Source organism: Halichoerus grypus, chromosome 3, assembly GCF_964656455.1.
Source record: "Halichoerus grypus chromosome 3, mHalGry1.hap1.1, whole genome shotgun sequence".
NCBI classification, from domain to species: domain Eukaryota; kingdom Metazoa; phylum Chordata; class Mammalia; order Carnivora; family Phocidae; genus Halichoerus; species Halichoerus grypus.
In genome coordinates this window covers 71667894-71692722 of record NC_135714.1, presented here as the reverse complement: position 1 = coordinate 71692722, position 24829 = coordinate 71667894, and the positions used below count along the sequence as shown (strand labels likewise).

The 24829-nt window shown below is 39.1% G+C and overlaps 1 protein-coding gene and 1 long non-coding RNA gene across 9 annotated transcripts in view; one reads left to right on the top strand and one right to left on the bottom strand.

Moving 5' to 3' along the window:
- FAM13A (family with sequence similarity 13 member A) overlaps positions 1 to 24829 on the top strand; it is a 363045-nt gene that overhangs the window by 237733 nt on the left and 100483 nt on the right. For 3 of the 7 annotated variants that reach the window (XM_078068958.1, XM_078068959.1, XM_078068957.1), the window contains exon 1: positions 23663 to 24451. The exons of the other annotated variants lie outside the window; for them this stretch is intronic. In XM_078068958.1, the coding sequence (XP_077925084.1) occupies positions 24423 to 24451 (29 nt within the window). In that variant the 5' untranslated portion in view covers positions 23663 to 24422. Of the gene's footprint in view, positions 1 to 23662; positions 24452 to 24829 lie in introns of those variants that run through there. 7 annotated transcript variants of the gene reach the window in all.
- On the bottom strand, positions 11181 to 24097 carry LOC144381363 (uncharacterized). 2 transcript variants are annotated; one of them, XR_013446410.1, is made up of 3 exons: positions 24023 to 24097; positions 20776 to 20880; positions 11181 to 12288 (listed from the first exon to the last, which is right to left on the bottom strand). It is a non-coding gene; the product is annotated as an uncharacterized LOC144381363 (long non-coding RNA). The 2 variants fall into 2 exon arrangements; XR_013446411.1 differs by having other exon boundaries at positions 20780 to 20880.

The window sequence follows — 24829 nt, the reverse complement described above, 5'->3', positions numbered from 1 at the left end:
CTTTACGGAGATCTAGTTATGTGGCATTTACTTGCTTGGTGCTGGCAATTCAGACAATGAGAGACAAGTCCTGCACTTGGGGAGACAGAGGAAAAGTGAATAAAAATTGATATGATTATTAAGCACACATACACCAGGTGCCCATCATGGTCCAAGCAGTGGGAAATGGGCTGGTGAAAAAGTCCTAAGATTCTGGTGCTCTTAAAGAGCTTCCAAGCAGGGCACAAGGTGCTGTGTGAGGCCAGAGGAAGGGTAGAGACCACGTTGGGTGAGGAGGGTCAGAGAGGTTTCAGAAAGAGGATGCCTTGTGAGCTAGCACTAGTAGAATAAGTAGAAGTTTCCTGGGCAGGGGAATCGAGATAAGGGTGCTCCTGGAAGAAAAAAGGCAGGTGCCAGGGCACACAGGGTGGGGAGGACAGCTTGGAGAACTGCAGGTGCAGCCGTGGGTTCGGGATGCCTGGAGTTGAGAACGTAGGCGAGGCTAGAGGCGGGCTAAGAGACTGAGCTGAATAGATCAGATCGTGAAAAACTATCCCCCATACTAAAGAGTTTGGATTTTCTCTTGAAAATGACAGAACGTGATTGCAGGAATCTAAGGCAGCAAATGATCTAAGCAGACGTGGACTTTCGAGAAGCTCCTGTGGCACCAGTGCAGAAGGAGAGGTTGAGGGTGCTGGTGGGAGACTAGCGAGAAGGCCATGCAGCCGATCCACTACCACCTGCCAGCCTCCGAGATGGGGCAGGCCGACAAGCCTGTGCTTTGAGGGAGGGCGGAGAACAGGCTATTGCTTCCAGGGGTGGACTCGGTCCAGAAAGGATTGGGGTTGCTTTGTTTGTTTGTTTGACTCCGTTTGGGGTATTATAATAATGACTGAAATGTAGGCAGGTTTGTGTGCGTAACAGGCAGAGTCCATGGAGGGAAAGAAGCTGATTTATAAGCTGGGAGATCATGGAACAAGGTGTCCGGAGGGAATTCGGAAACCAGGAAGGCAGGCTGTGCCCCTGGTGGGCCGCTGTGCCAAAGCGGGCAGTGGGGTGGCATGTGCGGTGCACAGCCCTCACCACTGAGGGGCAAGGCTGTCATCCTTGGAGGAACTGGCCTCGGGCAGGGAGGAAAGTTCTGAAAAAGAATAATGGACACAGATAGAAACATTGGGCTTTTTTAAAGTTTTTTTCTCTAGTTTAAATATCAGGGTCAAGTGGCTGGGTGACAAGAGCTAGTGTAGATGTTATCTTCCCAAATTACTTGGCAGAGAATTATGCCAGGAACACTATATGTGAAACAATGAAAAGAAAAATGCAAATTTTAGTTGTTTATATCATTATTTTTATTCATCCAGTCAGAAAATGAAAGGGGAAAAAAAAAAAAAGTTTGTTCCTCCTAAAGGTAACAAGAAAAGAGGTTCCTGTTTGGAGAATGAATTTGTATTTCTGAGATACAAACCAAGAAGTGAGAGGGGGCGCCTGGGTGGCTCGGTCGTTAAGCGTCTGCCTTCTGCTCAGGTTATGATCCCAGGGTCCTGGGATCGAGCCCCACATCGGGCTCCCTGCTCCGCAGGAAGCCTGCTTCTCCCTCTCCCCCTGCCACTCCCCCTGCTGGTTCTCTCTCTCACTCACTCGCTCGCTCACTCTCAAAATCTTTAAAAAAAAAGTGCGATTATGGAGAGAAGGCACAGCTAATGTTGCTCTGGCAACTCTTTGTTCCACTGGTCAGCATATCTCCAGTTGAAACAAATGTGCATTAATATTTACGAATTTTTTTATACACTTTCTAAGTTCATAAAGTATGGCCTTGAAGACTGACTCCTTCACACTTGGCAACCTTAAAGATTTAGATAGAAACCTTGCTGCTCACTGTCATGCACTAGTGACTCATCCAAGTTCTCGTCTCTATCCATAATCTATAGTGTCCATGCAGAGATTTTGCTTTTTACATACCTCTTAATAGATTGTGAGACAAATTGTCAAAAGACAGGTGGAGATAATTAAAATAAATTTAACTGAAAATAAACTTTAAATCTTTTATGTATCTTTGAAGTAATAGAATGAATATTATGCCAATTTTCATTTCAAAAATGAATATGAGGTGGTTTCCATTTGCGGTTACTTTCCAGAACAAGTTATTGGTTAGTTCATAAATTTTAAATAAATTAAAAGTGTGTGTGTTTCTACTTTTTTCCTTAACAGTTCATTAGTGGCACTAGTCTTAAAACAGTAAGATTGGCAATGTGTATTAAATATATTACTGTACGCCCATTATCTAATACAAGTTTTTTTAAAAGATTTTATTTATTTATTTATTTGAGAGAGAGAGAGCACAGAGGGAGAGGGAGAAGCGGACTCCCTGCTGAGCAGAGAGCCCAACGTGGGGCTTGATCCCAGGACCCTGGGATCATGACCTGAACTGAAGGCAGATGCTTAACCAACTGAGCCACCCAGGTGCCCCTAATACAAGATTTACTTTGGTTTATGAACTTTGAGGAATTGTCAAGAAGCATTTAGCTGGGCTTTTCCTAGTATTGAAATTTTATTTTTTAGTTGCTCTTTGAAAAATAGAAAAAAAAAATTCAGCAAAATCTATTCTTGTTTGACCTATGATCTGGTGAGTTTGGTTTACTTTACAAAACAAAAAAAAATTCTGTTTGCACTTTAAAATCAGTGCGCTACATTTATACTTCATCGTTTGGTTTTCAGCAGAGTTACCATATCAGTTAACAACCAAGAAAGAACCTTTGGTACTGAGATTTCCAGAATGGTGAAGTGTCCTGTGATTTTTAAACAGCAGGTTAAGGCTGATTTCTCAGGCTTTTGAGGAGCGATTTTTGGCTAACAGTATGCTTTGATAACTTTGAATGTTTAGAGTTGAGGCCTTATTCAGTATTTTTCCCCAGGTTGTCTCACTTTGGTCTTTTTCTTCTTTGTTTCAATTCTTCTGTATAGTCTCATTTCTTCTTAAGATGTAGTAGAAATATGAATCGTTAGTAGCATGTGTTCATTATTTTCTAGTCTTCAGATGGTGGCAGCAAAAATAAAAGCAGAGAGAGTAACACACATAAAATGTAATGTTTTGTGAGTCAAGAGAAGAGCTGGATATCACTGCTTATTGGCTGATTTCTGTCTTGGAACATTATTTATTCAGATGAATATCATTTTTTTCTATATTTCTACAATTGTCAAAAATTGACATTGAGGATATAATCGTATAAACAACAATCATTTTTCTGATCCTCATAGAATCTCTCACAATTGGAGTGATTTAATGAAAAAAGCTTAAGGATAAGTATCTCTTGATTTTGTTAGAGTTCAGTGGAATGCTCTATTTTATACTGAATTCTAAGCCAAAGAGAAATACTTAATTCAGTGAAAGCATTAGCTTTCTAAAACTCACAGCAGCAGTTACTAAAATACTGTTAAGAATTCTTTTTTTTTTTTTTTTTTTTTAAGATTCTATTTATTTATTTGACAGAGACACAGCAAGAGAGGGAACACAAGCAGGGGGAGTGGGAGAAGGAGAAGCAGGCTCCCCGCGGAGCAGGAAGCCCGATGCAGGACTCAATCCCAGGACACTGGGATCATGACCTGAGCCGAAAGCAGATGCTTAACCGACTGAGCCACCCAGGCACCCAAGAATTCTTTTTTGTAGGAGAGCCTGTGTGGCTCAGTTGGTTGAGCATCCGACTCTTCATTTCAGCACAGGCCATGATCTCAGGATTGTGAGATCCAGCCCCACATCAGGCTCTGTGCTAGGCGTGAAGCCTGCTCAGAATTCTCTCTCTCCCCCCTCACCCCACCTTCTCTCTTCTTCTCTTAAAAAAAAAAAAAAAGAAGAAGAAGCTTTTTTGTAATTAAGATGTGTGTGTTACTAAAATTCATGGTAGACTGAAAAGCATAATTTCTGATCTGGCATGCCCGCTTCACAGGAGTCCATGCCTGTCCTCCACAGTGTAAGTACAGTGTACAAGTTTGGTGGGTTAGAGGCACTCACAGAAATCAGGAGGTTATTGGACAAGTGCATCCCTTAAGCAAGGCTGGAACATTCCAGCTCCTTTCAGTGTACCTGATATTCCTTTTAAAGATACTGAGGAAGAAAAACTGTAAACATTAACTAGTATGTTAAGAAGTAGGCCACTTAAAAATTTTCCTGGACGGGGAAGTTACATATCCATGCTCAAAAAGAAAAAGGAAAGGTTCTATTACAGGTAACGTTTGAGATGTTAAAAGAATTTGAAGCTTCAGGGATAGCCATCTTACTATCTGTTTCAACATGTAAAGTAGATAAATGATCCTTTCATGTTCCTAGCACTATATTTATTACTTTCAGGATTTTTTTAACTTTAGAATTTAAATAGAGAACAGAATTAATATTTTTAGGTTTTTAGTTGTTAAATACTATTTATTGTAATGGTCTTTTTGAAAGGCAATGTATTTCTTTAAATGTGTGATTTTCTTAAAGGCCAAAGGAAAATCTCTAGTTTTTTTCTATAAAGTCAGAATGAAGACTCAAAAAACCATGTATTGTATGATTCCATTTATATGAAAAGTCCAGAAAAGGCAAATTTAAAGAAATAGCAAGTTGAGTTGTGATTGTCTGGGGCTGGGGCTGGGGGACCAGGGAGGGACAGAGATTAATGTAAATGCCCTGAGGGACCTTATTTGGTGGAATGAAAATGTTCTGAAACTGATTTATGGTAATAGCTAGACCACTGGTAAAGTTACTAAAAATCACTGAACTGTAGACTTGAAAATGTGGATTTTATGATATGTAAAATATATCTCAATAACATTGTTTTAAAAATACAAGTACCAAAAACCAAACAAACAATTGCTGGAATAAGGAGAAAGGGGTATACTCTAACAAGAAAGTCATTTGATTGCAAATTGCTAAAATGCAACTATTGTTTTAAGTAAATGCTATCTGCAGAGAAGGTTATGTTTGTTACATCTTAAGATAATTTGTTCCTTCGGGGGCACCTGAGTGGCTCAGTGGGTTAAGTGTCTGCCTTTGGCTCAGGTCATGATCCCAGGGTCCTGGGATGGAGCCCCACATCGGGCTCCCTGATCAGCAGGAAGCCTGCTTCTCCCTCTCCCACTCCCGCTGCTTGTGTTCCCTCTCTCACTGTCTCTCTCTCTGTCAAAAAATAAATAAAATCTTTTAAAAAAATAAAAAATAGGGGCGCCTGGGTGGCTCAGTCGTTAAGCGTCTGCCTTCGGCTCAGGTCATGATCCCAGGGTCCTGGGATCGAGCCCCGCATCGGGCTCCCTGCTCAGCGGGAAGCCTTCTTCTCCCTCTCCCACTCCCCCTGCTTGTGTTCCTGCTCTCCCTATCTCTGTCTCTGTCAAATAAATAAATAAAATCTTTAAAAAAATAAAATATAAAATAAAATAACAAATAAAATAAATAAAAGATAATTTGTTCCTTCATACTTTTTTCATAGAAAAATCCTAAAATTGATGTGGGAACACAAAAGACCTCAAATAGCCAAAGCAATCTTATGAAGAATGAAGCTGAAGGCATCACATTTCCTGATTTCAAACTGTTACAAAGCTATGAGTAATCAAACAGTACGATATTGGCATAAAAAGAAACATATACTAATAGAACAGAATAGAGAGCCCAGAAATAAGCTCACACAAATACAGTGTGACAAAAACACCAAGGCTATGTGGTGGGGAAAGGATAGTCTTCAATAAATTGTTGGGAAAACTGAATATCCGCATGGAAAAGAATAAAATTTGGCCCTTATCTTACACCATATTCAAATATTAGCTCAAAATGGATTAAATATCTAAACATAAGACCTGAAACTATAAAACTCCTAGAAGAAAATATTGGAAAAAAGCTCCTTGACATTGGTCTTGGCAGTGATTTTTTTTGATATGACACTAAAAGCACAGGAAACAAAAAAAATCAGTAAGTGGGCTACATCAAATTGCTTCTACATAGCAAAGGAAATCATCAACAAAATGAAAAGGCAGTCTTTTCTGGAATGAGAGAAAATATTTGCATATTTGCAAGGAACTTATACAATTCCAAAGCAAAAAAATAATAATTATTATAAAATAATAAATAAATAAAAACTGGGCAAAGACCAAGCTGGAACAAACAATCCTAAAATTTGTATGGAACCACAAAAGACCCCAGATAGCCAAAGCAACCTTGAAAAAGAAAAACAAAGCTGGAGGCATCACAATTCAAAGTTGTAATAATCAGAACGGTTTGGTACTGTCACAAAAACAGATACATTGATTAGTGGAATGGAATAGAAAATCCAGAAATGAACCCACAACTATATAGTCAACTAATCTTTGACAAAGCAGGTAAGAATATCCAATGGAAAAAAAAATCTCTTCAACAAAAGGTGTTAGGAAAACTGGACAACAACATGCAGAAGAATGAAACTTTCTTACGCCATACACAAAAATAAATTCAAAATGGCTGAAAGACTTAAATGTGAGACAGGAAACTATAAAAATCCTAGAGAACACAGGCAGCAACCTGTTTGACTTGGCCATAGCCACTTCTTACTAGACATGTCTCCAGAGGCAAGCGAAACAAAAGCAAAAATAAACTATTGGGACTTCATCAAGATGAAAACCTTCTGCACAGCAAAGGAAACAACAAAACTAATAGGCAACCTTTATAATGGGAGAAGATATTTGCAAATGACATATCTGATAAAGAGTTAATATCCAAAATATATAAAGAACTTATGAACCTCAACACCCAAAAACCAATAAATCCAGTTAAGAAATGGACAGAAGACATAAATAGACATTTTTCCAAGAAGATATACAGATGGCCCACAGACACATGAAAAGATGCTCAACATTATTCATCATCTGGGAAATACAAATCAAAACTACAGTGAGATATCATCTCACACCTCTCAGAATGGCTAAAATTAACAACATAGGAAATAACAGGTATTGGCGAGGCTGGGGAGAGAAAGGGGAACCCTCCTACACTTTTGGTGGGAATGCAGACTGGTGCAGTCACTCTGGAGTACAGTATGGAGGCTCCTCAAAAAGTCAAAAATAGAACTACCCTATGACCTAGCAATTGCACTACTAGGTTATTTACCCAAAGGATACAAAAATATAGATTTGAAGGAATATATGTACCCTGATGTTTATAACAGCATTATCAACAGTAGCCACATTATGGATAAATGCAAGTGTCCATTGACTGATGAATGAATAAAAAAAGATGTGGTGTGTGTGTGTGTGTGTGTGTGTGTGTGTGTAAAATGGAATATTACTCAGCCATAAAAATGAATGAAATCTGCAGCAATATGGATGGAGCTAGAGAGCATTATGCTAGGCAAAATAAGTCAGAGAAAGACAATACCCTATGATTTCACTTACATGTGGAATTTAAGGAACAAAACCGATGAACCTGGGTATGGGGGGTGGGGAATGAGAGCCAAACCAGAAAATAGACTCTTAACCATAGAGAACAAACTAATGGTTACTAGAGGGGAGGGAAGTGGGCAGTGGGGGAGGGGGGTAATGGGTTCAATGGGTGATGGGCAAAGAGGTTGACTAGACTTTTTTCAAAGAAGATGTAGGAATGGCAAGCAGATATATGAAAATGATGTCACTAGTCGTCAACGAAATGCAAAATAAGACTACAATGAGCTATCACCTCATCCCTGTTAGAATGGCTTTTATCAAAAAGACGAGATAACAAGTATTGGTGAGGATGTGGAGAAAAGGGAACCTTTGTACACTGGGTTGGTAAGAATGTAAAGTGGTACAGCCATTATGGAAAATAGTGTGGCGGTCCCTCAAAAACTATGCGATCTAGTTATTCCACTTCTGGGTATATGGCCAAAGAAATGAAATCAGTATCTCAAAGAGATATTTATACTCTCACGTTTAATGCAGCATTAATTATAATAGCCGAGATATGGAACCATCTAAGTATCTGTCAGTGGATAAAGGGATAAAGAAAATGTGGTAGAAGTAATATTCCATTGTGTATGTATATTCAGTGTATGTGTATCTGTATATATTTCTTGTATGTATACAATGTAATGTATACACACACATAATACAAGAGGGAAATCCTGCCACTTCCAACAACATGGATGAACCCAGAGGACATTATGCTAAGTGAAGTAAGCCGGATACAGAAAGATAAATACTGTGTGATCTCACCTATATTTGGAATCTAAAAAAGTTGAGCTCAAAAGGAGAGAGTAGAACAGTGGTTGCCAGGGGCTACTGGCAGAGGGAAATGGACAGATATTGGTCAGAGGCTACAGACTTTCAGTTATAAGGTGAATAAGTTCCAGGGATATAATGTATAATATGATGAATGTAGTTAATAATATTATATTTTATGCTTGAAATTTGCTGGGTAAGTTTATCTTAATTGTTCCCATCACAAAAACAAAATCATAACTATGTGAGGTGATGGAAGTGTTAATTTGCCTAATTGTGGTCATCATTTCACAACGTATACGTAAATCATCACATTTTATACCTTAAGTATATTACAATTTGGTATTTGCCAATGATACCTCAATGCTGGAAAAATTATAATAACCCTGCATGTGACATTTTTTGTCTATATCACAGTTTTGTCGAGTAGCTCTGAAAAAAGATTTTTTGTATCTGAAAAGTAACTTTGGCTGAAGAAATCATGATTCTGAAAAGATTATTCATTTCACAAATATTTTTTGAGTTAGGCGAATTACCCAAGATTACATATTTTGTTGGCAGGCTGAGATTAATATATGTCTTGATTATTTTACAATTACTTCCTGCCTGTCTTCTGTCTTCAGTTATTTTACCCTTTTGTGTGTTTATAATTTCCTCCTCAACCTGGTTGTGACTGCCTGGTGGAGAGGGAATGTGTCTTCTGGGTATTTTTTGCATCCACAACGGGACCTACCTAACAGGCACCTACTTTGTTGCCGCTGCCTTGGCTCCTATTGTGATGTTATTATTACATGTGCTCAGTTTAAGTTCCATTCTCTTCATCTAGCTGACCTACACCTCTCAGAGGTTGAGGTCTGATTCTGAAAGAGTAGAATTTTATGTGTGAGTTTTCTCTCTTTGGGTCTTTGGAAAGTACTCCCCTCACCCCAGGGAACCTTGTACTGCCTACCCTTAGAGTTACCACAGAAGTCAAAACTCTGCTCTCTTATCTTCCCCACTTAATCTCTAGGCCATCTCCCCACCAGGGCTCCGACCCTGATATTGTCCCTATATCAGTAACATGTTGCTTATTTATACAGGAGCAATCCATTGTTTTATGAGGCTCATAACCAGTCTCTGCAACTCTCTGACCCTGTGGCAGAAAGGGTGTGCCTCGTGATGTTTGCCAAACAACTGTTATATGAGATTTAACAGTAGTATACGTCATAAGATTCAGACTTTAAATGATATTAATAATGAATCAATATTCAACAATTTTAACTGTACCCATTGTCCGTCAAGCATCCTAATCTATTAAGTCCTGAAATTAAATATGACTTTCTTCATTTCTTTTTTTTTTTTTTTTAAGATTTTATTTATTTATTTGACAGAGAGAGACACAGTGAGAGAGGGAACACAAGCAGGGGGAGTGGGAGAGGGAAGCAGGCTCCCCGCAGAGCAGGGAGCCTGATATGGGCTCGATCTCAGGACCCTGGGATCATGACCTGAGCCAAAGGCAGTCGCTTAACCGACTGAGCCACCCAGGCGCCCGACTTCATTTCTCAAGTCCAGCCAGCCACAGAAAGCAGTCATAACTATCCCATGTTTGTACTTCATAAAGGGCACTCCAATTATTTCCTGAACATGTGTGTTCCCCGTAGTGTCTCACACTCTGATATGTGGAGCCGAGTTTCAGAATCTTGAACTGACTAGTGAACATCAAATGAAATTAGGATTCTTAGCTACAAGATTCCTAATCATACTGTTTGAAAAATTACCAAATGTTTTAACTGTATTGCTGACCTTGCAAGCTTTACTGCAGTAGCTCCCACGTGGGGAAAGAGTTTGAAACTGCCTCGTGAAAAGCACAGTGGTAAGCCTCCCCACACACTTCCCCGACAGGGCATTCCCACTCTCTGGCCTTCCTAACAAAGGTTTATAGAAAAGTAGGTTTGTAAAAGGCCCCAAGGTCCCAGAGTTGGTTAGAAAAAAATATCTAATTCTATCTCTACAGATAGTTTTCTAATCTGTTCTTAACCACCGCTGGCTCCCACAATAAATATTCCAAGGTTTTCTCAGATGAACTATTTCCTATAAGCTGAATATCTATTAAAAATATTTTCCAGTGTTTAACCTCAATCTCCTTTTATTCTTGTGGTTTAAAATGAAAGTCTCTGATATTTCTCTAAGTATTTTGATTATTAAAGAACAAATAGTTCTCTACCCATTCACCAAAATCTGCCACTCATTACAATTGCTCTGACTATTCAGATTTTGACATTTCACTGGGATCCAAACTTCTATTTACAGTTTTTTTAAAGTTCTTTTTTTTATTTTCTCTTATGATTTTCTTAATAACATTTTCTTTAGCTTACTTTATTGTAAGAATACAGCATACAATACATAAAACATACAAAATGTTAATTGTGTTCTTGGTAAGGTTTCTTTCTTTTTTTTTTTTTATTATGTTCAATTAGCCAAAATGTAGTTTGTTTATAGTATGAGTGGTTGATGAAAGAGAAGGTAGGTAACAGTAAGGAAATTTATTGTCATATATGCAGATAATTTTTGGTAGCCTATAAATCACCAAAGTATATGTGGACTGCTGTGGCCTTAACTGAATTTATTTTAGTAATTCAAAGTCAACAAAATCCTAGTGGGCACATTCTATGTACCGCACATTTTGCACTAGGCTCTGCAAAGCCAGAAAGAACTAAGGCATGCTCTCTTTAGGGGTCTCCCAGTCTATTAAGTGAGACAAATTTATCCGTAGTTAACAAAAATAAATAATGCAAGAGGTTTAGAAGAGGCATAAGAGAGCGCTATAAAAGCCAAGAGGACTTCTCATTGAATAAAGTTCAAGGTATTCAAGTTCTTTAAAAATTTGGCTCAATCTACTTACCTCACTTACTCTACCACAGTTCTTTATCCTATGCTCAGGCTGCATTGCAACCACATTATTTCAAAGATGCCATAGTAGTTTCACACCTCTGCATCTTTGCTAACATTGTTCCTTTTATTTGGAGTGCCCTTGTTCCTCTTTGTGAATGGTCAGTGACATTTCATCTCTATGAAGCTTTGACTCTTGCCATTGCATATAAATGCAGTCATAGAATATATGTTCTTCTGCCTCTCTTTCTTTCCTTAGCACATGCTTTGAAGGTTCATCCATATTATAATGTGTCAGTATTTCATGACTTTTTGAAGCTGAATAAAATTCTGTTGAATGCAGACACCACATTTTGTTTATTCATCAGTTGAGGTACATTTGGGTTGCTTGGACTTTGGGGCTATTATGAATAATGTTAGTATGAACATTTGGGTACAGGTCTTTCTATGAACACATGTTTTCAGTTCTCTTATGTATATGCCTGGGGTGGAGTTGCTGGTTCATATAGTAACCTATGTTTAACTTTCTCAGGAACCCATAAACTATTTCTCAAAGTGGCTGCTTCATTTTGCATTCCCACTGACAATGTATGATATTTCCAGTTTCTCCACATCTTTGTCACCACTTGTTAGTGTCTATTTTATTACAACCGTTCTGCTAAGTGTAGAATGGTGTCCTATTGTGGTTTTGGTTTGCATTTCCCTAAGGACTAATGAACATCTTTTCATGTGTTAATCGCCATTTGTATATCTTCTTTGGAGAAATGGCAATTCAAATACTTGGCCCGTTTTTTAAATTGGGTTGTCTTTTTACTAGTTGGAAGAATTAGTTATATATTCTGGGTACTATCTGTTATCAAATATGCAATTTTTCAGATATTTTTGCATATTCTGAGGATTGTCTTTTCACTTTTTTGATTATGTTCCCTGAAGCACAGAAGTTTTTAATTTTGATCAAGTTCAAGTAATCTATTTTTTTCTCTAGCTGTTTATGATTTTGATGTCTTATCTAAGAAACCATTGTTTAATCCAAAGTCATGAAGATTTATGTTTATGTTTTCTTCTAAGAGTTTTATGATTTTGCTCTTACAATTAAGTATATGGCACATTTTGAGTTTTTATATGTGGTGTGAGGCATCGGTCCAACTTCATTCTTTTGCTTGTGGATATCCAGTTGTCCCAGCACCATTTGCTAAAAAGACTATTCTTTTCCCATGGAATTGTCTTTTTGGTTCCCTTATCAAACATCTGAACCTGATTGTAGAAAAACAAAAATAAAATTAAGTTAGCATCCTAACTCTTCTCTTCTTTCACCGCTGCCTTTGCTTTCTGAAAACATGAACCTCAGTTCAATAGAGAAATGGACACGGCTTAGATCTATAAAATATTATAGCACAATCCAAAGTTTTTATCTTATTTCACACAACAATCACAAAAGACTGATGTTACCCTCCTACCTCCCAAATCTGCAAAGGTATTCATATCTGTACCCTTATACTCTGCCTTCTCTCCTATTACAGTGGATGAACTAAACTTGCACCTCTTTGGGGTCAACCCTTGTGCTTGTACTCTGAATACCATTCCTTTTCATTGACCCAAGGACTGTATTCCAATAATCACCTCCCTCCTCTGTGACATCAATTTCTTTCTTCTAGATTTTTCCCATCAGATAGAAACATGCTGTAATAGCTCACAACACTTTTTTAATACTTCCCCAGAAACAGTATCTCTCTTCTCCTTTAGAGCAAATCTCTGATAAAGGAGTATACATACTTGCTCTCTTCATAACCATTCCTCCTGTTCTTCAACCCATACAACACTGAAAGTGTTCCTATTAAGGACACCAACAGTCTCCATCTTGCCAAATCCAGAGATCAGTCTACTGTTCTTACCTTACTCTAGCTCAGCCGCATTTGACCCAACTGATTACTCCCTTATGAAGAACTCTCTTCACATTGCTTCTGCAATACCACACTCTTCTCTTTTCCCTCTAGTCTTATTGGACACCCTTTTTTAGTCTTATTTGCAAAATCTGTCTTATTTTCTAGACTGTTTCCAGACCTTCCAGAGGTTGGTTTTCCTCCAACCTCTCCATCATACTCCCAATTGATATATCCAATTGGTGCTACCACCTACTAAATTTTGGGGTGCCCCCCACCTAAAGTGAAAAAGCAAAGCCCCTTGTTAAAAGTTACTAAAAATTTCGGGGTGCCTGGGTGGCTCAGTAGTTAAACGTCTGCCTTCGGCTCAGGTCATGATCCCAGGGTCCTGGGATCGAGCCCCTCATCGGGCTCCCTGCTCCGCGGGAAGCCTGCTACTCCCTCTCCCACTCCCCCTGCTTGTGTTCCCTCTCTTGCTGTGTCTCTCTCTGTCAAATAAAATCTTTAAAAAAAAGCTATTAAAAATTTCAAGACATCAACACCAGAGTATTAAACCCAGCATGCGGCCACAGGAGACTGCACATTTCCTGTGCCCATGAGGCTAGTCCTGCTTATTGGCTTCCTGATAAGTCTACTCAGATATTTAATAAATACCTCACCCTCAGTTGTATAAAACAGGCCTCCCAATTCACACTTCTGTCTAAAAAAAGGCAGTCCCATTTCTACCCAAGTTTTTCCACATCTCAATAAATTGTGACACTATTCACCCAGTTACTCAAGCCAAAAATCTGAGATTTCTCTACTCTTTCTCAACCAATCCATCAGCAAGTCCTATTATCTCTGCCTTCAAAGTAGATGCTCACAATATATCTGGAGTCTAAACTTTCATAGTATCAAATAATCATCTCACAGATAATGTTTCTCCTCTACAGTGGAGAAATCTGGTAGTCACTATTTGAACCAAATGATTAAAAGCATCATCATCATGGATAAAAATCTAATATGACAAGCATAGAAAATATTTTTGAGGATTAGAAATATATCACTGATTACTATATAAAATGAGTTATAAAATAGTATACAGTACATTATCCAATATTTTTATTGTGGCAAAACATACATAAAATTTACCATTTCTGCCATTTTTTAAGTATACAGTTTAGTAACATTAAGTACCTTCACATTGTCCCATCTTTATATATAATTGTATATGATATGTATTATATATAAATAGGAAAAAGTAGAATATATACAATCACATTGAACACTGGTTAGGTAAGTGATGGATTATGTTTGACTTTTACTTTCCTGTCTGTATTCTGTAAATTTGTTATGTGAACATATACTGTATAATTTGTAATAAGAAAAATGTTTTTGTTTTTTAAATCAAGGATGACAAATGTTTAAAGGAGGAAGTAGTAATTGTCAGATTTTAGAGAAATTGTGTAGAGTGACAACTCCTTTTGGACTTGGCAATTATGGCTTCACTCATTCAAGATAAAATCCCCTGAATGGAGGAATCAGATGGAGCAACATATGAGAAACCCAGACAGGCTAAGCTTTGGTTCAGTGGGTATGTGGCCAGAAGGGTATTCCAAGCTAGGAGAAATGCCTGAAATAGAAACTGCAGGAAAGCAGACAGGACAGTAGGCGAGGACAGTTCAGCTTGCCTGGAACCCCAGGCAAGTGAAGGAGAGAAAGGTGATGAGTGTGAAAACAGAGGAGTAGGGTGGAAGGGCCCTGTGTGTATAGAATTTGGATTTTACTTTGTAAGCTATGAAAAACTTTCAGAACTTTCTGACATTTTTAAAGCAGTGTTTTGGGAATATCAAACGTGTGCAATCTGGATTTAGGGTGGAAAAGACTAAACTCAGCAAAACCTTTTAAGAAGAAAAAGCTATAATTCAGAGGTTGAGTAATAAAAATTTAAATGGGGGGGTTGGGGAGCATGTAAAAGAACAGGCATTGGTCATGGACTAAAGGACAGAAAAGGAAGAGAGAGATAATATTATCTCATTTACACTTATTGACAAAGAATCCATTCAGTTATTACTTGGTTTGGCCAAATTCTATACTATTTATCTGTTTCTTATAGAGTGATTTAAAATCTAGGATGATATTATTTCCAGAAGTACTCATATTTGTTCAAAAGTATCTTACTAGGCTGTTTCTAGACTTTTAAAGTTGGATTGATTTATGTTTTAGAGTTGTCTTCCTGAAGTAATATTTTAGAAAGTCATTGTGGAATTATAATTTATTTTTCAAGGCATTTTCTTCATCTCTTTATTTTTTTTTAAGATTTTATTTATTTATTTGGCAGAGAGAGAGCAGGACAGCACAAGCAGTGGGAGCGGCAGAGGGAGAGGGAGAAGCAGGCCCCCTGTCAAGCAGGGAGCCTGATGCGGGACTCGATCCCAGGACTCTGGGATTGTGACCCGAGCCGAAGGCAGTTGCCTAACCAACTGAGCCACCCAGGCGCCCCTCTTTATCTCTTTAAATAGTGAATCAATTGCATTGCCTATGGAGGGGATCATTGGTTTTATTAGCTTTATTTAGTAATTTATACATCTAGTTTACTTCCTGATTTATTTGAAATTTCTTTTTTCAATGTATGTATCTCCTCACTAAAATTCAACGAGGAAAAAAGTTGTTTTGGTTTCATTGTGAATTCTAATAATGCTCCATACATGACTAGCACCAGAGAAAGAGAACGTATAACATGTACACAGTTAATGCAATGGGCCCAATTCTCTGAGACATTGAATTTAAAAGCACTTTTAAATGTAGTAGGGATGTTGACACTTTAAAGCACCATGATTGTGATCCTTTTTTTTTTATGTGACCTATTCTTGGCAATACAAATAATCGCTACTTCCCCTTACTTTGTTTTTAAATATATTTTCACTTATTTATTTATTGGGTTGCTTCAGAGCAAAGCACAATGCTTTGTTGGGTTTTTTTTTAAGATTTTATTTGTTTATTTGACAGAGACACAGCGAGAGCAGGAACACAAGCAGGGGGAGTGGGAGAGGGAGAAGCAGACTCCCCACTGAGCAGGGAGCCCGATGTGGGGCTCGATCCCAGGACCCTGGGACCATGACCTAAGCTGAAGGCAGACACTTAACGACTGAGCCACCCAGGCGCCCCAAAGCACAATGCTTTGTGTTGAAGTAAATAAATATGACCAGCCAGTGTGTTAACATTGAGAGATTTTGTGCTTGTGCTCGGTGTTTCAAGTCTCAGAAGTATGAGGTTTGTTTTATGATATATGGATACAGAGTTAGACTGTCGGTTACCATATCACACTGAACAGCTTTGACATTTCTCTAAGGAAGCTCTGCTGAAACCTGCTTCTCCTCTGCCAGGAAATATCATTTAACAGGGTGAAAGTTCACTGGGACAATTTAAGGCGGCTGATCTCAGGTGTGGTAGCAGCTGTTGTGTGGGGCATGACTTATTTTGTAAGAACAGAAACACTATTATCTGGACTCCTGAGGGACATTTGGAGAAAGTCATGCCCACGGAGTCCCATTCCAGGAAAATATGCTCGAGCCCTTATTTATTGGCAGTGATCGCTAACTGAGATTCCATCTGGCAAAAATGTGGATTTTTCCCTGTCCCAGAAAGTTGGGGAACAATTATGTAAGTTGTCTCAAAGAATTTATTTTTAGCCACTTTTTATGGAGAAATTTCAGTCCCTCAGTTGTTATAAGAAATTCACTTTTGTAAAGAAAAAATAGAGAAATCTGTATGAATTTCTATAGAACTGTGTATTCATGTACCATGAAATATAAACACTTGTCTTTTGATTTGAAATCATTACTCAGTCTTCCTGGTGGATGTTCTAAATCTTATTTTCTCTATTAGGAATGTTGGAGCCAGTTAATAAAATCAAAGCTGCCAAGGGGGTGAAGAAGGGCAGCCTGAGTAGTGTATCTCCAGGTGTCCAGGCCTGGAAACCCTGCCTTATTGTTAAAGCAGTGTTCTCCTTGACACTCCGTCCCTGCCACTCTGTAGGATTTTAGCACCTGAATAAATGAAGCCTCTGAGCCATCTGAGGTCCAGCAAAGCTGGTCAGATATATTTTAGTGAAGTAAGCCCCCACACATTATTGAAAGTAAGATCCACCATTAGAATTAAAGAGGTGTCTTTGGAAAACCAATTATATAATTTCTATCCCCATGGGATTTTTTTCAGCAATCTTCTTCCATAGATAAGTCTAATAAATGAGATAACAATTATGTTGATTTTCTTATATATTTTTTTATTTTGGCCTTAAGTAATGCAAGCAGGTTGAGTTCTGTTGTTACCAAAGGAAATAGTTTACCTAACTAGAAATTCCCTGTTCCACTTAGCTTGATCCTATTCTGAGTGTCACTGTTTTGATTTCTAAAATAAATCTTTTATAAGGTTTTAATAATTATTCTTAAATGCTATAGTTTTTTTTACATAAAAACAAGTGATAGCCCATCTGTCATTTCCATATATTAATTTCTTAGTAAGAGGAATACACTTAAGAATGCCACATAAAGCTTCATTTTTCCATCTTTATTTCTATCTTCCTCTTTCCCTCAACAGCCCACCCCAAAACTTGCTTCCCCCCCTTTCAACTACAACTGGCTGCTACCACTAAACACACACACACACACACACAATGTTGACTCAGCATAGCAGAAGAGGTTTGTTCTCGTCCAGTGTATGTCTTTGGTTCAAACAAGCATTATAAGATATTGTAATACATACGCACACACACACTTACTCATCTAAATATGAGCCTCAGATGAAAAGAAAAGAAGAGATTCTTTATTTCCTGGAGCTTACTGATAATATGTAATATCAACAGGTAATTATAATACTTTATTATCTGTAAGAGCTATTATATAGTGGAAATGCTGCAGTGTTCAGATGCTGACTTCATGTCAGCCACTTACTGAGTGTTCAAGTTAATTAACTTCTTCCTTTCCACATCTATTAAAATGAGCACAGCATAGATTCTTAAGAAATGATAGTTGCCTTGCATATATACCTCTCTAGTTCCTCCCCACCCCACCCCCCCTTTTTTTTTTTTTGACATTTGTTGTTGTTGGATGAGGATGATGTTCTCTTGAGCCCTGGAATTCACTAGTGTTCTAACACAGATTGTCAGAGAGCAAGTTTAGTCAGGATCCTGTGCAGCAATACCAGAGTATCGAAATTTTATGTACCCTAAAAATATGGGCTTCATGATTATGAAAAACTCCTATCAGATTTAGTCATTACCATTTATAAGTCCTGTGTGACTGTCTTTTGGAAGCCATTGCTCCTTAGTGCTTTTTACAAAGATTGATAAAAATATGAGGAAGAAACTTTGCCTAAGGAGCACCTTGTTACCGAACTTGTAAGGAAGAAATTGTCTTAATATGTCCTTTTGTCTTAGGAAGTAAATCACTCTGATTTTAAGACAATATACGAAAGCAAACTAATGTGGCCAAGAAATGTTCTTGGTTCTTTGATTGCTTCAAATTGATGTTGAAATTGAAACAAACGAAGCCACATCATTTTTGGAGCAGTGGTTGCTCTTGATAGCACAAGGGCAAACACACGTATTACCAAACACTTGGAATACGGTGAAGAAATTATGTAAGAAAATTAGAAGTCTACAAGCCAGCTGAAGTGTAGAAAAGGAAATAGACAGTCCAGGAGAAACTGGATAATATAAAATGCTTAAAAGTTTTCAAAAGTTTTGGATAGAATCTTACAGTCTTACTTTGTACATCTCTAATTGCACATCAATGTGTAAACTCAGTGACTTATTTCTTTCATCAGTTACTGGTTATCATTCTTTATCTGAACCTACATCAGGCATCTACTTTATCTTAAGTGTAGGCCTACAATGGGATATGTTAAAAAGGGGATGGAAATACTGCTTAGATAAATTAAAATCTAATCAAAGGAGCTATGCTTCTGTTTCTGGAAGAGTGTTTGACCTATCAATGCATTCATTCAACACTTAGTGTTCTGTGTAGTTGCTACAGGAAAGATGGAGTTCTTATCCTAGAGATCTTATATTACAATAGGGAAATAACATATAGATTCAAATAATAATAAAACTGGGCAGGGGGGAGAAAAGATAAATATCATTAGAGATGTAAAGGGCTATAGGACTTAAAAGGGGAAAGAGATTTCTTCTAACCGTCCTAAGCCTCACTGACGTATACGTAGAATTTTGCCAGGAGAAAGTGGAACGGGAAAGTAGTCCAGACCAGAGGGAACAGCATGAACAAATGCTTGCGGTAGAAAAGTTTAGAGCAGATTCGAAAATAGTGTCCAGGTTTGTCTGGAGTGATTTCTTTAGGAAATATAAGCAGCTGAACTGGAGGAGGCATGTGGGGTTAATTGGTGGAGAGTCTTAATCATCATATTAAAGAATCGGGGTTCATTGAGGAGGTGGTGGGAGCTAATGAAGGTTTTGAGCAGAAGGGTGAGTGGTGAGTGAGCAGATCACGGTCACAGTAGGAAACTCACTCTGATAGTGCAATGTATGCATTGGAGATCGGTTGAATGGAGGCAGAAGGATCATCACCCTACTGCAGATGACCAAGGCCAGCTGATTAAAGAGACAGGACAGTCAACAGCTTTGCTTAAGGAGAGGCGAGGGAGGAGAAGGAAAGATGACTCACGCTTTGAATCTGATTCATAGAGAATAACAACATCATTAACAAGAGGGGCCAGGAGGAGGAGAAATGTGGGGATCAGATAATATGAGGCTTTGAAAGTGTTGATTAGGATAATAATACTAATAATGACTTAGCACTTATTATTTGCCAGGCACTATTCTTTTTGTTTTAGGTGCATGATCTCATTTATTCCTCAGAGCAACTTCAGAGTTTTATATACAGCCCGCCCAAGTTTACACTGCTTGTCTGTCGTAGAGTCAGGATACACTCCCCAGGAGTCTAATTCCGGAGCCCAATTTATTAAGCCCTAATAAAATGTCTGTACTGAATGGTGCTGGGCTGGAAGGCAAGGCAGGGAGGGTTGGTAAAAGAGGAGGAAAGACAAATGAAATAAAAGGATGGAATCATCAGGGACATTTGGGGAAATCCCAGGAAAGATTACAGGGAGCCAAAGACTCAGAAAACCAAAGGTGGGTGTTTCTGAAAAAAGTAGAAAGGGGGGTGCCTAGGTGGCTCAGTCGGTAGGGCGTCTGCCTTCGGCTCAGGTCATGATCCTGGAGTCCCGGGATCCGGGATCGAGTCCCACATTGGGCTCCCAGCTCAGTGGGGAGCCTGCTTCTCCCTCTGCCCTTCACCCTGCTTGTGCTCGCTTTTGCTCGCTCTCTTCGAAATAAATAAATAAAATCTTTAAAAAAAAAAAAAAAAAAAGAGTAGAAAGGGCTCCAAGAAAAGGCATTGAGATTTCATAGTCAAAAGAGCATTGGCGGCCTTAAAGCAGTTTCAGAAAGATGATGAAGTCTCAAGTCCGTTGGCATGGGGCGGGGAGTCAGTAATTTATGCGGAAGTGGGAAGGGCAGAGGCAGGCTTTGGGGAAGTTTGTAGTGGGAAGGAGGGGAAACAGCACTCCAGCACCAGAGGCAGGGCCGCTGAGGAAGACTCTGTAAGGCTGGGGTCCCTTACTTGGGTGCCCATTGGAAGGGGGGCAGATTTAAGATCTAGGAGAGATCAGGCTTCTTCCAGAGAAAGGAGGAAATGATGAGATCCAAAAGGTAGATAAGAAATTGGAATCCTGTTAGTGAGACCTTCTCTCCTAGACTAGAAGAAGTCAAATAGAAGAAGGCAAGATGTGTGTGTGATGTTTATATATGGGGAGCAGGGGTGCACTCAAACCCTGACGTGTAACAAAGAAGACCAAAGGTACTCACTCACTCATATTTGATGATCTTGGCTTTCTCAATAAATTTTGGAGGCGAGGTAATTAGCGACTGAGAGAGGTTCAGATTTGTGGCACTGAAGATCTGCAGCAGTTTCTATGGGAATGCAGTGAAAAATCATTTAAAGATAACTAAAAAGGTTGCTGCACAGTATTGGGGTTCATGCTGAGGTTAAATAGCATGAATTTTTAGTACCACTAGTTGCCAGGGTTATGTGACTTTCTTTTGCAATGTTTAGCAGTCTGGCTGTAGAGAATCCAGCTGGCAGGATTTAGAAAGGGTGAAGACGTGGAGGAAGCTAGTGAACCCGTTTTAGAAATAACTAAATGCTGAGGAGAGCCAGGAATGTGCCTTTTTTTAAGCTGCATGCCAGTTGGTTTGGGTGCAGGTTATTCTCTGCAGACAGAGGAACAGTTGTTACTGAAGAGAGAGCTAAGGAAGAGGAGGAGAAACGGGGGAGGCAGAAGCGTGGGGGTTAAGTGATGCACGGGAAGAGGATAAGTGTGGAGCAAATGCAGTCTGGATATCAAGTGTTTGAGTTAGCACCGGCAGAGTTCGGGGAATGGTGCTCCTGCTGGCTGACTGGGGAACTGACTTGAGGATGTTAGCAACAGAAGTAACAAAGGTAGATAAGTGATCCAGAGAGTCCTTGGCAGTGGGTGTGGTAGAGAGGAAGAGCTGTGGTCCAGGTACAAATTCCTAAATGATCATCAAGTAATGCCCAGGAAAGAAACCCGAGAGTCCAAAAGAGGAAGAATTGTTATAAATAAATGATGAAACTTGAAAAGGCATGTGATTACTGAGTTACAGCGTTCGGTAATTTTTAAAAATAACCATTGACATCTCACTAGTAATATGGCACATTAGAGGAATGCTGATAGGTAGACTTAATTTATCAGGAAGCATAAGTGGAATTAGATGTTAAAATTTGAATGCCCCTATTCATCAATATTTCACTTTTAGTATACATCGAATGTAAATTGTAGTTTAATTTAGCATATTTTTATGATGCTGGGTCCTTTATTGTTGAACTCATTTTAGCCATTTAGTATTGATGTGTTCGTAAAATTCAGAGAAGACAAAATATTACTTCTGTCATTTGAACTTTAACTACAGTTGGCCCTTGAACAACGAAGGTTAGGGACACCAACCCCTGTGCAGTCGAAAAACCATGTACAACTTTTGACTCCCCCAAAACTTAACTACTAATGGCATACTGTGGACTGGAGGCCTTACCAGTAACCTGAATAGTCAGCTGACGTATTTTGTGTGTTAGATGTATTACACACAGTATTCTTACAATAAAGGGAGCTAGAGAAAAGAAAATTTATTAAAATCAGTTGGAGGAGAAAATACATTTTCAGTGCTGTACTATATTAGAAAGAAAAAAATCTGTGTGAGTGGACCTGCACAGTTCAAACCTGTGTTGTTCAACGGCCAGCTGTATTTCTAAACCTATCTGTATCTGACAAAATGTTTAAAAACTCATATACATATAGAATAGAGTAAGCAGTATGAGGTGACAGAATTCCGGAGCGGACCTGAGAAGCTCTGAATCCAGTTTCTGTTCTGCCACTGACTTCCTATGTAAATTTGAACAAATTACTTAATTTTCAAGTGCCTACAGTACTCATCAATGAAGTAGATGTTATGGTACATAATCGTGCTTTTCTAACTCAAGCAGTTTGTCAAAGTGTTCGGTAAGATGTAAAGGCATTTTGAAAAATAAACTTATGTGGGGCGCCTGGGTGGCTCAGTCGTTAAGCGTCTGCCTTCGCTCGGGTCGTGATCCCAGGGTGCTGGGATCGAGCCCCACATCGGGCTCCCTGCTCCGCGGGAAGCTTGCTTTCCCCTCCCCCATTCCCCCTGCTTGTGTTCCCTCTCTGGCTGTGTCTCTCTCTGTCAAATAAATAAATAAAATCTTTAAAAAAAAAATTAAAATAAACTTATGCAAATATACAGAACTAAGTTGTTGTAGAATCAAATTAGAAGTTTCAAATCTAGTATCAAAAAAAGAATATGTTCATTTCAATTAAAGTAAGTTCTGGACTTAAGTCAACTTCTACTGTTTTAAAAGGCTGATTTTAGTTATTAATATTCTATTTTAATATCTGAACACAAGTTTCAGGATGACTAATCCATTTTCATAAATATGGTAAAGGATTTAGTCAGACAATGAAATGTTTTTATTAGCAGGTATAATAAAGAAAAGGACACACACTAGGACTTTGTGTTCTAAATTCAGAATTACGAGTGGTCTGTGAAAAATAACTGGGAAAAACTACAGGGGAGGAGGCTACCTTTAGGACCAGTAAGCCCCCACTGTTTCTCAACACCATGGACTCTAGCCCTCTGCCCTTTCTTCCACGAAAAGCGATGCTCTGGGCTTTCTTATAACTCCTTGCAGCCCTCATGATGTGAAAGAAATCTTTTTAAAATGTACTTCTAACTGTTCTTGCAATGTATGGAATCTATGGATTAGCAATTATGATCCTCAGAATAACACTTTAGTATTCCGTACTGAAGCAGAAACTGCAAGGGAAGGTCGGCTAATTAACAGGCATTTAGCAGACCTTATGGAAAAATTGATTTGGTGTTACTTGTAAAAAAAATAAATAGCTAGATAGATAAATAGATCACTAGATAAATATATAAAGAACCAACCAAAACATGCTGTTGATGTTCTTAGAGGGAAATGATTATGCAAATAAACACATTCAATTTTTTAAAGATAAAATGCAGAGATAGTAAGTTGAAATAACTTCCATGGGAGTAGACGCTTTGATCCCTTGAGAAGCTGGACAATCTTAGGACATGTATTCTCCCCAGAAGTGTGAGCTACGTGCCTTGGGTGATGTCACCAGTGACTAGTAACCACTGCAGTGTAAACAAACAGCAGGAAATAAATGTGGGTAGGGCAAGGGTCTAGAAACATGCCTTCCTTCTAGAAAAGTATCGTGCCTTCCAATGCCAGTGGTTTGTTTGGATTTTTTTTTTTTTTTTTTTTTTTTTATTTATTTATTTAACGGAAGAGAGGGGATGGAGTTTAGCTCTTGCCTTCTGTCACGGAAACCTTTAGTTTCATAGGCAGTGTCTTTCCTTGACAAATGGATTTCCTCCTTGGCAGTCTCTGTAACACTGAGAGGTAAGGGACTCTGCTGTTGCTGCAGTTATTGGTTGCTCTCCCCAGACTGACAAGCTTGTCTGTGGATTTGCTAAGAGGAAAGTTTCGACTTACCAGAATTAGGCAAGCCCGCAGAGAAGCAGGAGGAGGAGGAGGAGCGGCGGCAGGAGCCGGAGCCAAAGCGCCCTGAAGCGCTACGGCAGCTGCTCCGCTGATTGGCTGGAGGGTCCGGCCGCTTCCCGGGAACAAAAGGTCAAAGTGGACTGCAGCGTCAATGTAGGGAGGCCGCCGACTAGAGAGCGTTGCTTGAAGAAGTCTGGCGGCCGGAGCCGCAGCACGAGGGCTAACTGCAGGGCCAGCTGCCGCTCCAGCTGTGAGGCGCAGCCTCAGGCCCCGAGCCCAGCGCCGCCGCCGCCGCCGCCGCCGCCGCCGTGAGGAGACGTTTCCTGCACGGACGGCCAAGGTGGCGTGGACGAGCCAGTTCTGAGGGTCCCGGGCAAATTCATCTACAAGGATGGCCTGTGAAATCATGCCACTGCAAAGGTAGTACTCTTTCCTGTTTCTTTGATTTTATTCTATTCTGTGTTTTCTGAGTAGTATGAAACCATGTAACTTCGCCAGGACTTGGCGTCTTGGAGGAGCGTGCTGCAAACGTGTAGAGCCCGTCGCACCCTCTGTCCTGCCCTAAGAGCAGGAGAATGTGACTATTAATACTGCTGCTTTTGCTGACACTGATGTCCAATTTCTTGTGCTTTTCACTTGATTATGTTGTGTTCCGTTCTTTCCTTCCTTGAATGAAAATACACGTAACAAAATATCTCTGACCTCAGAAGGAGTGTATAGAACAGGTTTACCAAAAAACTGAATCAGCTCCTTAGCAGTGTTGTGAAGCTGTGGCAAGCTCTCGGCTCATTTGATAGG